We start from the raw sequence: 14,456 nt of genomic DNA on the forward strand, positions 1-14,456 counted from the left end.
TTCTTTACTGTGAAAAGGTTGTGAGTCATAAACCAGTATTGGATATTTTTATCATGATCACACTCTTTAAAAGTAAAAAAAAATATTTGGAATATACAAAACTATCAGAACAACGTAGGCATGCTTCCTGTTAGAAATACGAAATACATGGAACTGTCGAGCCTCACAAGAATGACTCCAAAAATTTTAGCTATTTCATCACAAACCAGCACAAATGTGGCACACTTGATTGACACCATTTTAATTTGTTTTCTTTAATGAGCGTGTGTGTGTGTGTGTGTGTGTGTGTGTGTGTGTGTGTGTGTGTGTGTGTGTGGGTGGGGGTGACCCCGGATGACCTCTAAAAACTTTTACTAATATCTTTTTTTTTTTTTGTCTGTCCCATTTGGTTCTTTAGCCGTCAGAATTGTTGTCTGAAGACCAACAAGGATACCAAATGGATTTATTTTGCCAAATGGATCATCATGGCATTGCCGTATTGGTCCATTTGATCAAACTTTGTTGTTATTATTTACTTTATTTTCAGTTGTTACAGATGGGACAGACATGACTGGGGGATAGGAAAGGGAGAAAGAACGAGAGGAAGGAAAAGAAAAACAGAAGGGAAAAGGGACAGTGAGAAAGGGCACTTACAAAGACAAAGAGAAAAAAAAATCTCCTGGATCACCTGTTGAGAGAAAAAGAAGAGAAAGCAAGCAAAAAAAAACCAAAAAAACAAAGCAACATACTAAACACAACACCATCACGTTAATCTAGCTGAGTGTGAACAGCAGTAAATACTAAATATTGAATGTTGTTGTGCAGCACGCAGGACAGACAGCGCACAATCTGCTTTGAAGTAGCAGCTAAGAAAGGTGTAGTTTATGTCTACGAACAGTGAACACCCGTGTGCACACCTGTGTGGATCAACGCGCTTGTATACAAAAGGTTTCCCCATGTAACGGTCTGCTAGAGGGTGTGGAGGGCCATAGCCCCGTCCCCCAGGGCATGAAGCAGGCATGGAGGAGATCCAGGCTCCAGACATCCAGATATTTTACTAATATCTTTAAAACAAAATCAGCACAAACAAAAATGTTTGACATCAATTTTGTTTGATTTGAAGAAGGTGGGGGGCCAACTTCACTCACATGGACGACCAAACACTGGACCTGCAGACAAAACACACTTCTGGAAAATTCAAACAATTCAATGCACACACACACACATATGTAAACACGTGTGTGAACTCAAAACGTCAAAAAGGAAAGAAAACATGTCTGCATCGGTACATGGATGTGAATTTATCTCGTTTCGAGACAATAAGACGGCATCTCTGCTGCTCCGCGCTCTAATCAGAGGCACACTTATGTGCTATAAATCATGTAAAAGGTCCACATAGCTGCATTTAAATAACAGCTAAATAAAACCCAGTCGCTCCTCTCGGTGCTTATTATTTTAAATTTTATGTGCTTTTGGTAACAGAGAGAAACTCGGTGTCGTAGTACCGTGAACGTCCACTACGGGGCGCTATCCGTCTCATTTTTCCCCATTTGGCAGGTGTCCGTGCTTTTACTTTGAAAGTCGCAGCAGGAAGTGCGCGTTTCATTGTTAGAGCGCGTTGACTGTGGTCCTGCGGCCGCTCAGCCTCCTCCCGTCGTCGCCATGGTGCAGATGATGGAGTCGCAGTGCGAGTATTTCATGTATTTCCCGGCGGTGCCGATCACGGACCTGTCCGACCCGGCCCGGTACCGCACGCTGCCCCGCAGGAGCCACCTGTACCTGGGCGAGACCGTCCGCTTCCTGCTGGTGCTGCGCTGCAGGGACGCCGGAGCGACGCCGACCGAGCACGGCCCCGGTACGTGAGGGAGGGCCGGGGAGAGATGAGTGCCCGAGCCTGTGATAGTCACACAGACGTGAACACGAACCCGCGGAAACACGAAACCGTGAAAACACGGAGACAGGGCGCAGTGTTTGGTGTGGGAGCAGCTGTCACAAAAACCTGCTGAGGCTCCTCCTGTAACCTTAGCATGTTTTCGTGACGTGTCCCGCAGGTGTGCACAGGATATCCTCGTTATGTCGTCTTACATACGTCACATGTATTTATATGCATGAGTCACGTTAATCAGGATGTATAAATATTTAAAGCAGGAACAAACAACAAAGCTTCAGCAGTGACTGCTGCACACAAAGGAGGCCGCACACTCACGGTTAACCCTTTGTTGACCCACAGACACGCCCTCTGATTATCTGCATTTATGGGGTCATATCTGCACCACCCAGAAACCTCCACCTGACTGTTATGAGCATGCAGTTTAGGTCAAAGCAGGCTAAACATCAGCGGTAACAGAGCACGAGAAGCTAACACATCCAGACAAATGCAGTAATTAAACCTGCGTTTGGCCCACAGTAGATACGAGCTTCAAATGAAACCATGTAGGCGCAGAGTGGGACTCAACGTCACATACAATGAACCGGAGTTAAACTCCTGAGATGATCCGGCCGGGGGACACTTACCGATACAGGTCCTGAACGATCGCTCAGTACTCTGCAAACTGGAGCTGAGACGGGGTAAAATCCCACAGCTCTAACACGGCTGAAGCACTGAAACAGGAAATTATCTAAAGGTTCAAAACAGGGTGAGCGCTGCCACTGAAAACAAAGAAACAAAAGTTTCAGTTATTTTCTCAGAAGTCTGAGTGACAGAGTCAAACTCTTGAAACTTTTGTACCAAAAAATGTTTCTTTGGGTGTAAAAAAGCTTCCTTAATTCTGGAGCGGAGCTGTCTGTTTTCCAGCAGGGGGCGCTGATGGCACAGCGGCAGGTTTTGGGACCGAATCGGCCAGCAGCCGGGCGTGGAGGGAGTTGGCCGGATCTCTGTGCGCCGTGGCGAGCGTGAGTCCGGGTGAGAGCAGTCGTCACCGGGGCAACCACCATCAGCATCACCACGACTACCAGAGCAGCGGGGACGAGGCCAACGAGGACGGCGAAGAGGACTACATCGCAGCTGCCGAGGCCGCCATCGCAGCGCTCGGCAGCAGGGTTGATTCCCGGTGCCGGAGCTTCAGGGACTGCAAACCTCTGCTCATCCACAACTCCTCTGGGACGGCGTCGAGGGAGTTCCGCAGGGCGCCCGTCCAGGTAGACGCGCACCTTTACCTGTCTTTGATATGGCGCTCCTCTCTCCACCTGTTAGATCAGTCCTCAGAGGCGATGCTTTCCTCTCAGGCGCGATGATGTGTTTGCTCCTCCCTGTCAGTCTCCTCTAGATGAGCCGGTGGTCCTGACGGATGAGGTCATCTTCCCGCTCACCGTCTCTCTGGACAAACTGCCCGTCAGCACCCTTAAAGTCAAGGTCCGCCTCATTTTGGATGCAGATATCTGGTGTTGTGTGAAGGCTTTGAGTCGTAGCTGCTTTGCTCAGTAATTTTGCTCCGTGTGCATTCAGGTGATGGTCACGGTGTGGAAGAAGGAGGCGGAGAAAGTGGAGGTGCAGGAACTCGGCTACCTGAGCGTGCTGCAGCAGAGAGAGCCGACGCACACCTTCAGACACGACCTGAACACTTTCAAGGCTCAGGGTAGGCACTGAATGCTTCATGGGAACGCCGAGGTTAGAGCGCCACAGAGCCAGACCGTTCCATTAAACATGAGCCACAGACAGGGAACTGCTGTTACACCAGGGCTGAGAGGAAGCAGGGAACAGGTGGGAACAGCACACACCTGACAATGACTGACACAGGTGACGATGAGAACAGGTTTGACACTCAGGAAGCAGAACAAACAAGATGCAACAGGAAAGTAACCTTCAAAATAAAACAGGAAGTACTGAACACTTATGAATCAAAGTAATGGAATGACGAGACCTCTCTGCATTAATCATTATTTATTATTGATGTCTGGCTCTCTTCCACAGCAGGGGGTCACATGAGTGTGGGGTGTTATTGTAGGCTCTGCCTGACAGTGTAAAGCTCCTCGAGGTGACACAACCTGAAAACAGAGTCGTCAGAGCACAACAGAGCATCCGTCTAGATTTCATTAAATCAAGATAAATACTGTAACAGTAAAAAAACAATAAATCCAGCCATGATGGAGGTCAGTTACTGACATATGATCAGTTTCATTGATCAGTCGGGGGTTAAATCAGCTCGTTCAGTCCCGGCCTCCTCGACACCTCAGTCACCTGAGGTGGGGTGGGACTCATTTCCTGCTCCTCTCCGCCCTCGCCTCTGAGAGCCTCGCTGAGGTTCTCAGACTGAGGGCGGGACTGTTTCATCCTGATAAACAGAATTTTAATGATTTTATAAGATGTCATGTTGTCCTCTGGGAGGTTTAACGCAGCTTCTGATCCACAGTGAGCACCACCCTGACCGTCCTGCCGCCTCCGACCGTCCGCTGTAAGCAGATGACTGTTTCTGGAAAACACCTCGCTGTCTTAAAAGGTACAGAACACTCTTCATTGTCACTGTGATGACAGATGTTTACATGTCAGGGAAGCCTCCAAGCTAAGTGACATAAACCCAGCTGTGTGCTGTTAGGTCAGTCAGGAAAATGCATGAAGCTGAACAGGGCAGCGATCAGCACGTCCTTTAACCTGACGTCCAGTAGTGGTGGGCGGATCGATCCAAATATCGATAGTATCGATCCCAAGTCGGGATCTGTATCGGATCGATACTAGCCTGGTTAGATCGCTTCTTTACTTTGAGTTCTGTTTGCTACGCTGTGCTTTCGGCAAAAACGAAACAGCCAGGTCGCTGGACTCGCCGCTCCTGTGTCAGCGGAGAGCAGGCACACTTTGCTCCCCCCGCCCCCCCTCTCTTATGTTTCGGTTTTGCGCTGACACGTCACGTGACTTAGACACTTTGGGGGTTATTAAGTTGTTTACATATTAATTATATTTTTACCAATTGTTTTTGAGAATTGTAATTGTGATTTTCGTATTATAGTTTATCAACACTATTTGTTTTAATTTGTTTACTGGTTTGCGTGCACTTAAGATTAAAAAAAAAGAAAAGAAAAGAAAAAGATCGCCGCCACGGCAGACCCGATGGCATTTTCATGCTTTGCCGCATCATTTATTCTTACAATAATCACACGGTTGCTGTAACAGTACATTCAACGGCTGCGTACACATCACCACCACCAAACCTGCAGCGGCATCGCAGAACACGCCCTGCCACATACCCCCATCGCCTACTTCACCCCACCCCGCGAGCAGGCGAGGGAATCGGCCTGGACCATCGGCGCCCCATGCCCCGGCATGAGTCCACCTCATCTGCAGCAGCATCGCAGACCACGGCCCGCCACAATAATAAAACATTTTTTATTTAATTATAAATAAATTATTTCTCCTAATTATGTCCTGGGTTTTAAGTAATTAATAATACCAAAGGAAACATCACAAAAAACACTTAAGGTCATGAAAATTAATTGCGATTTAGCAATTCAATGACGCATCCACCTGATTTATTGAGAAGTATCGGTATCAGTATCGGCGATACTGGCCCGTATTTACTTGGTATCGGATCGATACCAAAATATGCAGTATCGCACACCACTAACGTCCAGCATGCCAGCGCACTCAGCCGGCACGCCAAGGCATCGCTGAGACCCCGAAACTGCCGAGTCTCTGCTGTTATTGGTTGTGACTCTGATCAGCAGGACGATGTAGGAATATTTTGGTATTTAATCTAAAAGCACCAGCAGAGGGCGCTGGTTTTTAACTCATCGTTAAAGACCGAAACGAATCCTTGCTTGGTTGCAGTGGTTTGATTCAACCTGTGATTCTGTTTCCTGTCCAACTCTCAGTGCTGAACGAGTCTTCTCAGGAGGAGGTGAGTATTCGGGATGTTCGGATTTTACCGAACCTCAACGCTTCCTACCTTCCCGTGATGCCCGACGGCTCCGTGCTGCTGGTGGACAACGTGTGGTACGTATATGAGTGAGGCACGTTCAAATGGTGTGTGGAAGGTTTCTGCTCAGAGTTCAGAAGGCGCCGCCGTGGCTGCTGGGTTCATTTTGGAGACAGGCGAGACAAATATGCTCAACGTGCATTTTCTTACATGTATTAAGCAGTTTTGTGATTTCTGCTCCTGTTTCTGGATGCTTTGCTCTCACATTAGTTATTACTCTGTGTTTGTTACATTGCATTTAATGACAGTGTGTTGTGTATACTTTGTTACGCTGTGTTGGATTTTTATCGTTTGTATCATTGCAGATAGTTTTTAGTAATGATGCTACTTTGTCTTATACTCGATTACTTTGAGTTTCTGGGACTTTGTTAGTCGTAAAACGAGTTGTTGTGCAGTCAGATTGTGTGTTTGTGTGATCTCGTGTGCGCCTGAATGTCTGTATTTGTTGTTCTTCGCTCCGCAGCCATCAGTCCGGTGAGGTCGGCATGGCGTCCTTCTGCCGGGTGGACAGCCTGGCCTGCCGTCTTCCCAGCATGCTCAGCGCTTTAGAGGAGCACGACTTCCTGTTCCAGCTGCACCTCAACGACATGCCGCAGGACGACTCCAATGAGGTGCGCACACATTCGTGTTGCGTTGTGTGTTTTATAGTTTGGTGCACAGTGCGCTCTGGTCACATGACATGTTGTGTTCTCCTCACGATTTCCTGAGGAAGGAAAAGTCAGTGCCGTGTTTCTGTGGACAGATGTGTCAACGCAGGATTTTATTACGACTTTGAAAGGCAGACACACTTCAGGGCAGCTGTGATGCGGCGGTCGGCGAATCGTTCCTGGATTAATGCGTCCTTTATTTATTTCACTGCGGTCAGCATGTGTGTGCTTGTGTTCAGGGGCTGGAGGTTCCTCTGGTCGCTGTGCTGCAGTGGTCAACTTCCAAGATGCCTTTCACCAACTGCATCTACACCCACTACAGGTAAGGCTGGATGAAACGCTCCACACGTGCTGTGTTAGTCATGGGAAGAGATATCCAGGCTCGGGGGTGCAGACCTCTGCTGTGACCACCAGGAGCGACGGGAAAAATCTGGGTGTATCCTGACATATTTCCCGTCCAGCAGCAGGTCAACACAGTGTGTTTTGTTTTTTGTTTTCCTGCTGCTTCTCTAAATGACCCGCCGTCCTCCCTCCCCTCCACCCAGGTTGCCCAGTATCCGTCTGGACCGGCCGCGCTTCGTCATGACGGCCAGCTGTCCGAGCACCGTCAGGGTGAAGGAGCACTTCAAGGTCAAATATGTTCTTCTCAACAACCTGCAGGACTTCCTGGCTGTGCGGCTCGTCTGGACTCCAGAGGGTCAGCGAGCATTTCCATTCATGTTTGATGTTTTGAAAAAATCCACCCTGCAGCTGTTTGAAAGGAAACCTGTGAACGGGTTTATTTCTGGGACATTTTACAGTTTTTCTCAAATGCTAAAACACAAACGCCAAACCTCTAAACCAGATGACCAGTTGTCTAAACACATTTACTAAATCGAGCCATCATTTACCAATATCATAAACACATGTCACATGAAGACACAATTCACAGAACACAATCCTCCGTTGTCATAAATCTAACCACATCTGTCCTTGCTAAAACACAAGTTACAAAAGAACTCTGCTCATATTCTCAAATGAAAGCTCATGTGATGCAACATGCTTGCCACAGTCAGCAATATTTGAACACAATGAACACAGCTGGCGTCATTCATTACACACAACGACTCAAAATTGAAGACACTTGTTGCTAATGCTGTGACCACATGTATAAAAGCAAGTTCAGAGTGGAGATTCCAAACAAACACAATGGATGAAGGCAGAGTCAGGGGAAGAGGAATTCGATGCAGAGGAGGGAGAAGAGCTGGCCCTGGAAGAAGAGGAGCAGGCCAACGAGGAAGAGGAGTTCAAATGAGAGGAGGAAGAGGAGCAGGTCAACGAGGAAGAGGAGGAGGCCAACATGGGAGAGGAGAAGGTCCAGGAGGGAGAGCAAGACAACCTCGCACCATCATTACGGACGAGATGCGAGCAACAGTTATTGACCATGTCATTGTCCATGGCATGACAATGGCTGAAGCAGGACTAAAGCTGTGTCCCAAAACGTCGGCTGCATCCTCCTGAGGACCCGGCCTTCGCGGTCTACGTGGGCCGGGTCCTTCGAAGACCGAGAAGGCCGGAAGTGCGAGGCTGTGAAATTGGACGGTCTAGCCTTCAGATCTGCGTCACCGCTGTCTCGGTGGAGTTTAATAAACTCGGCCGTCTGCTCCTTGCTATCTAAAATATAACAGGACACTGGAGTAAACTCTCGACCGTCTCACACTTCTGTTTAATCAGTTTTCTGTTTGACGTTTATTCAGCTGTGTGAAAATCCCGGAGGAACCCACCCGATGGATTAATAAAGTTTTATTTAATCTAATAATCTAATAACTTTGATCTCAGCCAAACCAATTTACTCAGGAACAAATAAAACACCGAAATAAGGCAAACAATTACATTTTTAAGTTATCCGAGTGACTTATATATCATGTTTAACCTGAGTAGCGAAAGAGCGGGGGTCTGAAAACGATGAAGCCGGGAGTCCGCTGCTCTCGCCGGCTCGAGTGACCATTGAACCCCCCGGCTTACAAACCTGTGAAAGTCGTCTATTGGTTTCAAATCAGTTGTGACTGTATTGTAACACATGTCAATTGACAACACATGTTTCTTTCTATAGAGTTGAAAGAATGCCACATAGAGGTGGGAGGGTTGCCATATTTACAGCGGCACAGGAAACCCTCATTGTGGATATGGTTCGTGGGAACAACCTCATCAGACTCCGGGAGATCAGAGACAAAGTCATTGCCGATAATGTCAACTTTAAGAGCATTGACGATGTCAGCTTGGCCACAATAGACCGAGTTCTCCGGCGCCAAAAGACGCGGATGAAACAGCTCTATAGGGTTCCCTTTGAGCGCAACTCTGCGCGACACAAAGACCTACGTTACGAGTTTGTGCAAGTAAGTATACATCCATGTTCACAGTACAGTTAGTGGACATACTGTGTTGCTCACATTACTTCTGGACAATACTGTGCTACCTGATTGACTGTTGTTCTGAACACCTGTGCACTTTCACATTTTCACAGAGGATATTACAGTTGGACGCGATGGCCAGACCTCATGAGTACCTCTTCCTGGATGAGGCTTCAACCTGCAGAAACGAAGGCAAAGAGGCCGTAACATCATTGGCCAAAGAGCCATCACTGAGGTCCCTGGCCAACGGGGGGGTAATATTACCCTTTGTGCGGCCATGGGTTCGGAGGGGCTTGTCCACCGGCATGCTGTCCTTGGGTCTTACAACACCCAACGTCTCCTCACCTTCCTAGAGGAGCTAAAAGACATCCTCCTGGACCGCCAACAACACCATCCTGGGCCCGCACATCAGCTTTATGTGATCATTTGGGACAATGTCCGCTTCCACAGAACAAACCAAATCAGAGAGTGGTTCACCACCAACAGTGACCACTTTTTAAACGTCTGTCTGCCACCCTACTCCCCTTTCCTGAACCCTATAGAGGAGTTCTTCTCATCGTGGAGATGGAAGGTTTATGACAGACAACCATACACAAGAGAGAACCTCCTAAGGGCAATGGAGCTGGCCTGTGTTGACATCCCAGCGGAGGCCTTCCAAGGATGGATTCGCCATTCCAGGGTGTTTTTCCCGCGGTGCCTGGCGAGAGACAATATAGCCTGCGATGTGGATGAGATGATGTGGCCCGATGCAGCTCAGCGACATGATGGCGCACAGTGATTGTGGTGTGTGTGTGGTGTGAATAAAGGAAATAAAAAAACTTCACACCCTGATCATGTTTTCAAGAGTACTGTTGTGTGCAATAGATTCTGTTTTTGCATTGAGTTGTGTTACAGTAGTGTACGTACATGCAGGATTTTCTACAGATTTATACTCTTCATATGAAACTCACAAATCTAAATGCCTAATCCTCTGCAGAGATCTACGACGATCTGTTACTGTATAGTTTCGAAAAATATGCATTGGCAGTTATGAAACAAAGAACCTTCTCACAAATTGAGCATTGTGTTTTCAGTTGTTTTGCTGTAGTGTGTAACGATGTGTATAGTGTTTACATTTTTGAAAGCTTCGAGCTGCTCTTTTGGTGTGAAAGTTTGAGTTTTGCAGTGGGAAGGTGTGGTTGTGTTTATGTAGCTTTAGAAAAGGCTGTTGTGTTTAGACAGTGGGGAACATGGTGGGAACGTTTGAAATGTGTTTTAGCATTTGAGAAAAACTGTAACATGGCAGTCTATGGGGACTGAGCCTCTAGTGGACGTTAGGGGGAGTGCAGGTTTTGGCTCCTCAGCCCTGATGGTGCTTTGTCCGGCTGGTTGTAGTTGTGTTCTTCTCGGGGATGGAGACAGTTCTCTGGACCAGTTTCAGGAGAAACTCTCTGTCAGTCATGGTTCACACTGAGTAATGTGTTGTTTGCTTGCTCGCTCAGGTCGAGGTCAGGGGGAAGACGCAGCGCTGTCTGCCGTGGTCTGTCACACCCCTCTCAGTAACCTGGGTCACTGCCGCAAAGGAAGCACTCTGTCGTTCAGCGTGGCCTTCCAGATCCTCAAACCTGGACTCTACGAGGTACGCTGAGCTTTGAGCGCCTGCTTCCTTATTTCACCCACTCACACGGGACATCATGTTTTCTCCTGTCTCTGCAGCTGAGTCAGCACATGAAGTTAAAGCTCCAGTTCACAGCGTCGGTGTCCAACCCTCCACCCGACGCTCGGCCCCTGTCACGTAAGCTCTAACCAGGAAACAAACACAAAAGGCTTCGACCCACGTCTGTCCTGATTTCTGTGTCGTGTCAAAACCATCCAGGTAAAAACAGCCCGTCCAGCCCGGCGGTTCGAGACCTGCTGGACCGACACCAGGCCAGTCTGGGACGCTCTCAGTCCTTCTCCCACCAGCAGCCGTCTCGGTCCCACATCATGAGGTAACTTTAGTAACTTCAGCCTTATATCACATCAAGTATGTCGTTTAATCTTATCTGTATGTCCGACAGGACGGGCAGCGCTATGGAGCGACGGGCCATCACGCCTCCCGTTGGCTCTCCGGTGGGTCGGCCGCTCTACCTGCCGCCGCAGGACAAGTCGCTGCTGTCGCTGGACAAGATCGCCAAGAGAGAGTGCAAAGTCCTGGTGGTGGATCCTGTCAGCTAGGCAGCGAGAGGAGAGGCTTTTATTTTGAAAGAGAAACACACACGAGAAGAGATGACAAAGAATCTGACTTCATGTTACTGCAGGGAACACTCCTGTGTTTGATCAGCTGACCAATCAGGAAACAATCAGATTTTCCTTCACAAGGAGGAAGAAGTTCATCCTTCAGCTGAAATATTTCATGTTTTACTTCATTTCAAGACACTTTGTGTTTTCCAGCTCATTTCCTGGAAGCGTTCTTTAAAATTTTATCTTATATTGAACTTTAAAGCATCGTCCAGATTGAGCCACTGAATCGTTTTATGCTCCAGGTGTGTTTTACAGCATGAAAACTGCAAACACGCAGCTCAGCTCCACGAAGAGCCGAAGAACTGAGAATTTATTTTACAATGTTTAGTAAAGTTTCCAGGAAATAAGCTGGGAAGTGCCAAACCTCCAAAATAAAGTGTTACCTTTTTACTTCTGTGTTATTTTCAGAGTAAAAGACATTACAGGTTAAAAACGTATAAAACTGAGGACAGTCACGGTTAATGTTTTCTTTCAGTGTTATTTCCTCCATCGCGTCACAAACAGTAACTTCAGCAGAATGTTGATAATAAAATGAATGGTGGTTGTTGTGAGTCAGCTTCCCTCTGAGGACACTCAGCCTTTTATTAAAGAGCAGCAGGAGTCTGCTGCCTTGCTCATGGTGTTCTGGTTCATCCTGGTTATGATCTGGCGCACGTTAGCAAGACAAACTCATGAAAACTCAAAATCAGGAATTCATCTGAGATGCAGGCAGGAATCTCCAGCACTCAACCCGGGAAAACAGGTTATTCCTGGCTCTGGCTATTCCTGATGTTTTTATGGGAGGGGCTACTGGGGCGTCAGTGTCAGCTGTAGCTCCTCCCACTCCAGGTAGTAACAGGGACCGTTGCTGCGTTAATTTATCGCAGTTCTTGGTTTGTCATTAGTGAAACAATAAGCTAACAGCGAGGACACAGATGTAGTCAGAGTGTATCTGCTGTCTCACTGCTAAAAATCAACACAAGAAGAAATGCGCGTTTCTTTAACGTCCGAGGTCACATGATGCACCCAGGCATTTGATTGGTTCTGCTCTGTTCTCTGTGTACTTCTGTATTCTTGAAGACGTTTCATCCAAGAAGGTTTTGCAGTTCAGGAAGAATCTCAAAACTGGATTATACACGGCAGACAGTTGGTGTCATAAGCCCCGCCCTCTGTTCAAAGATGGTCATTCACAGTGGACATAGATGCTTCTTTCACTCTCAAACCAACAGGTGGACTCTGGCATCCTCAAAAAGTGACCTTTGACCTTCAGATGGACAGATGGGTTAGGGGTTGACAAAATAGTTTAGTTTGTGTTTCTGATCCTCCGTCGTTGGTGTCGGATCTTGTTTTCTGTGCGTCTTTGCTAATTTGACGAAAGCCTCGTTGGGATAACCACACGTTTCTTTACACGTGTGTTCCCTCTTTTTCCTATTTGTTTTAGAGGGAACGCTTAGAGGGTCCTGATGACTCCAAGTTTGACAATTTTATCTATTTTTATTCAGTTATGACATAATTGTGATGATTGGCTGTTACACGTTTGCCTGTTTGAAACAGAAAAATAATGCAAACAAAAAGAGATAAAAGCTTTTCCTCAGTACTTGCTGCTGCTTCATGTTCTGTGTGATAGTTTCCATCAAATTCACCAGAATCTGCAAAGCTTGTGACTTCCAGTGATGAATGAGAGACTAACTAAAACAAAATGCTTCCCTTCAGGTGCAGTAAGACTTTAGACCAGTGGACGTCCTGCAGTACTGACCACCACCACACACACAGATACACAGGGTAAAGATGGGCAAAAGTGGAAAAGCATCAGATCCTGAGAAACAACCAGCTGGAGCACAGTTTGAACAGTGTGTTTAATAAATGAGTGAAACATCAGGTCTGTGGATGGATTTGGTTTTCAGAAGATCGATTACAAAAACAGGATGTGGATCCTTAAAGTCCACGCCTTTATTCTCCGATTGGACGAAAGTAGCGTTTCATGATTCACAGTTCAAAGTAATCCTTATTTGTACTGAGCCTCAGTGGAGCGCCACTCTTTGTGACATCACACAGAGCTGACAGGAAAAAAATGTGAAAACTGACTTTTAGAGCAGTGTGAAGTCCGACGTTGTCATGTGACATCCTGACCTGTAACAGCATGTGTGTGATGTGTTATTAGCTTCTATTTTGGATGGGCTTTCATCATAAAAACCCCTGAGAATAAAATATTCTGCATGTAAAATCCTGAAAGGGCTCATTTTACATAAAGATTGTTACTTTCAGTTCTTTCTTATGCTTGTAGTTCTGGACGTAATTCTGAGGGCAGGACTTTTACTCAAAGCTTTCTTTGAGTTTCTGTTTGTACTTGAAGGAGAAATAAACTCGGGTATCCACAAATCTAACTGTGACAAGAACAGACACCGAGGCACTCAGAGCACAATGCCTCATGTTATCGGTTGAATATTCAGCCACGAGCATGAGTACAGCTGACAGCCCATCCTCTGTTTCTGACTGGCTTCATTTCCAGCTGACAGAGATATGTCTGTGAAGGTCATCGTAATCTCAGGAGCTTGGAAAGAAAACCGTCTGGACTTCTTTAAGTTTCCTTGAAGATGTTTCCTCCGACAAGATTTTGTCTTTGGGATGAACCAGACATCCCAAAGACAAAACTCCTAAACACAAACTTAACAACGTAGTGTATGCAGCACAGAGCACCAAGGAGTGCTCTGACCTTTACATCGGCGAGACCAAAGAGCCACTTCATAAACGAATGGCACAACATAGAAGAGCCACCTCCACGGGCCAAGACTCGGCTGTGCATTCAATTCAATTCTATTCTATTTATGCAGCACCAAATCACAACAACAGTCTCCTCAAGGTGCTTTATATTGTAAGGTAGACCCTACAGTAATACATACAGAGAAACCCCAACAATCATATGACCCCCTATGAGCAAGCACTCTGGCGACAGTGGGAAGGAAAAACTCCCTTTTAACAGGAAGAAACCTCCGGCAGAACCAGGCTCAGGGAGGGGCGGGGCCATCTGCTTCGACCGGTTGTCAATCTGCATCTAAAGGTCAAAGGTCACTCTTTGAGGCCGCCAATGTTCACATTTTGGACAGAGAAGACAGATGCTTTGAAAGAGGAGTGAAAGAGCGACCGTCATTGAACAGAAGGCGGGGCTTATGACACCAACTGTCTGCCATCTATAACCCAGTTTTGAGATCCTTCCCAGACGCCTTAACGCCCACTCACACCCTGGGCCAACTGACCTCAGGAAATCACACGATACGGTGGGGCGAGGTTTCACA

General features: G+C 46.9%; 1 protein-coding gene and 1 long non-coding RNA gene across 4 annotated transcripts; one reads left to right on the top strand and one right to left on the bottom strand.

Annotated features, from left to right (window-relative positions):
* Nucleotides 1-1,025: 1,025 nt before the first annotated feature.
* LOC120442400 lies at nucleotides 1,026-2,789 on the bottom strand. The gene is made up of 3 exons (XR_005614717.1): nucleotides 2,708-2,789; nucleotides 2,494-2,628; nucleotides 1,026-1,148 (listed from the first exon to the last, which is right to left on the bottom strand). It is a non-coding gene; the product is annotated as an uncharacterized LOC120442400 (long non-coding RNA).
* Nucleotides 1,112-13,999, top strand: LOC116310004 (microtubule-associated protein 11-like). 3 transcript variants are annotated; one of them, XM_031726726.2, is made up of 13 exons: nucleotides 1,112-1,834; nucleotides 2,774-3,117; nucleotides 3,236-3,331; nucleotides 3,425-3,554; nucleotides 4,329-4,415; nucleotides 5,782-5,902; nucleotides 6,349-6,496; nucleotides 6,772-6,854; nucleotides 7,078-7,229; nucleotides 10,404-10,540; nucleotides 10,618-10,696; nucleotides 10,778-10,892; nucleotides 10,962-13,999. In XM_031726726.2, exons 1-13 carry the CDS (start codon nucleotides 1,642-1,644, stop codon nucleotides 11,116-11,118), a joined length of 1,842 nt encoding a protein of 613 aa, XP_031582586.1. In that variant the 5' UTR covers nucleotides 1,112-1,641; the 3' UTR covers nucleotides 11,119-13,999. The 3 variants fall into 3 exon arrangements, 2 of the variants coding, with proteins under 2 accessions (XP_031582586.1, XP_031582587.1); XM_031726727.2 differs by having other exon boundaries at nucleotides 2,777-3,117; XR_005614716.1 differs by lacking the exons at nucleotides 10,618-10,696; nucleotides 10,778-10,892; nucleotides 10,962-13,999 and adding exons at nucleotides 8,625-8,907; nucleotides 9,036-9,705 and having other exon boundaries at nucleotides 10,404-10,516.
* Nucleotides 14,000-14,456: the final 457 nt, after the last annotated feature.

This window comes from Oreochromis aureus, linkage group 10 (assembly GCF_013358895.1).
Source record: "Oreochromis aureus strain Israel breed Guangdong linkage group 10, ZZ_aureus, whole genome shotgun sequence".
Lineage (NCBI taxonomy): Eukaryota > Metazoa > Chordata > Actinopteri > Cichliformes > Cichlidae > Oreochromis > Oreochromis aureus.

Coding starts and splice junctions, on each gene's coding strand:
- LOC116310004 (XM_031726726.2), top strand. CDS start 1,642: ATGGTGCAGATGATGGAGTCGCAGTGCGAGTATTTCATGTATTTCCCG. Junction 3,332..3,424: donor TCAGCACCCTTAAAGTCAAG/GTCCGCCTCATT, acceptor GTGTGCATTCAG/GTGATGGTCACGGTGTGGAA. Junction 10,697..10,777: donor CGACGCTCGGCCCCTGTCAC/GTAAGCTCTAAC, acceptor AAAACCATCCAG/GTAAAAACAGCCCGTCCAGC.